We start from the raw sequence: 383 nt of genomic DNA, 5'->3' as shown, positions 1-383 counted from the left end.
GGTCAGGGGCCCGCCAGCAGGCTCCGGCGCAGCGCCTCGGCGCAGCCGGCCAGCTCCATGCGCTCCAGGGCGGCGAAGACGCGGTCGAGCGTGGCGCTGGTCTGCTGGCACCAGCGCTTCAGCATCTCGTACTGCTGGTCGCGGATGTGGGCCACCTCCAGCTCCACCAGCTCGATCTCCGCCTCCCGCAGCTCCAGCACTCGCATGAACTCCTTCCAGCGCCTCACCGGCACCGCGTTGATGACGGCGTAGAGCTGGCTGCCCTGCAGCAGGGCGCCGCGGGGTTCTGGGGCGGCGGGCGGCTCTGCCTCGCCGGTCAGCCGCGCCACGCCGCGGGGCTGCTCCCGCAGTAAGGCCCGGTACTCGGGGCTCTGCTTCGCCGC

The 383-nt window shown here is 73.4% G+C and overlaps 1 protein-coding gene across 1 annotated transcript; it reads right to left on the bottom strand.

Moving 5' to 3' along the window:
• Positions 1-2: 2 nt before the first annotated feature.
• On the bottom strand, positions 3-338 carry LOC104839303 (tumor necrosis factor receptor superfamily member 25-like; the record flags this gene model as incomplete). Its single annotated transcript, XM_010579509.1, has 1 exon — positions 3-338. A coding segment is annotated over one exon (336 nt), but the record flags the coding sequence as incomplete, so codon positions are not given.
• Positions 339-383: the final 45 nt, after the last annotated feature.

This window comes from Haliaeetus leucocephalus, unplaced genomic scaffold, assembly GCF_000737465.1.
Source record: "Haliaeetus leucocephalus isolate CR32 unplaced genomic scaffold, Haliaeetus_leucocephalus-4.0 Scaffold663, whole genome shotgun sequence".
NCBI lineage: Eukaryota > Metazoa > Chordata > Aves > Accipitriformes > Accipitridae > Haliaeetus > Haliaeetus leucocephalus.
Note: the sequence above shows the minus strand (reverse complement) of the source record. Positions and strands in the feature narration are given on the sequence as shown.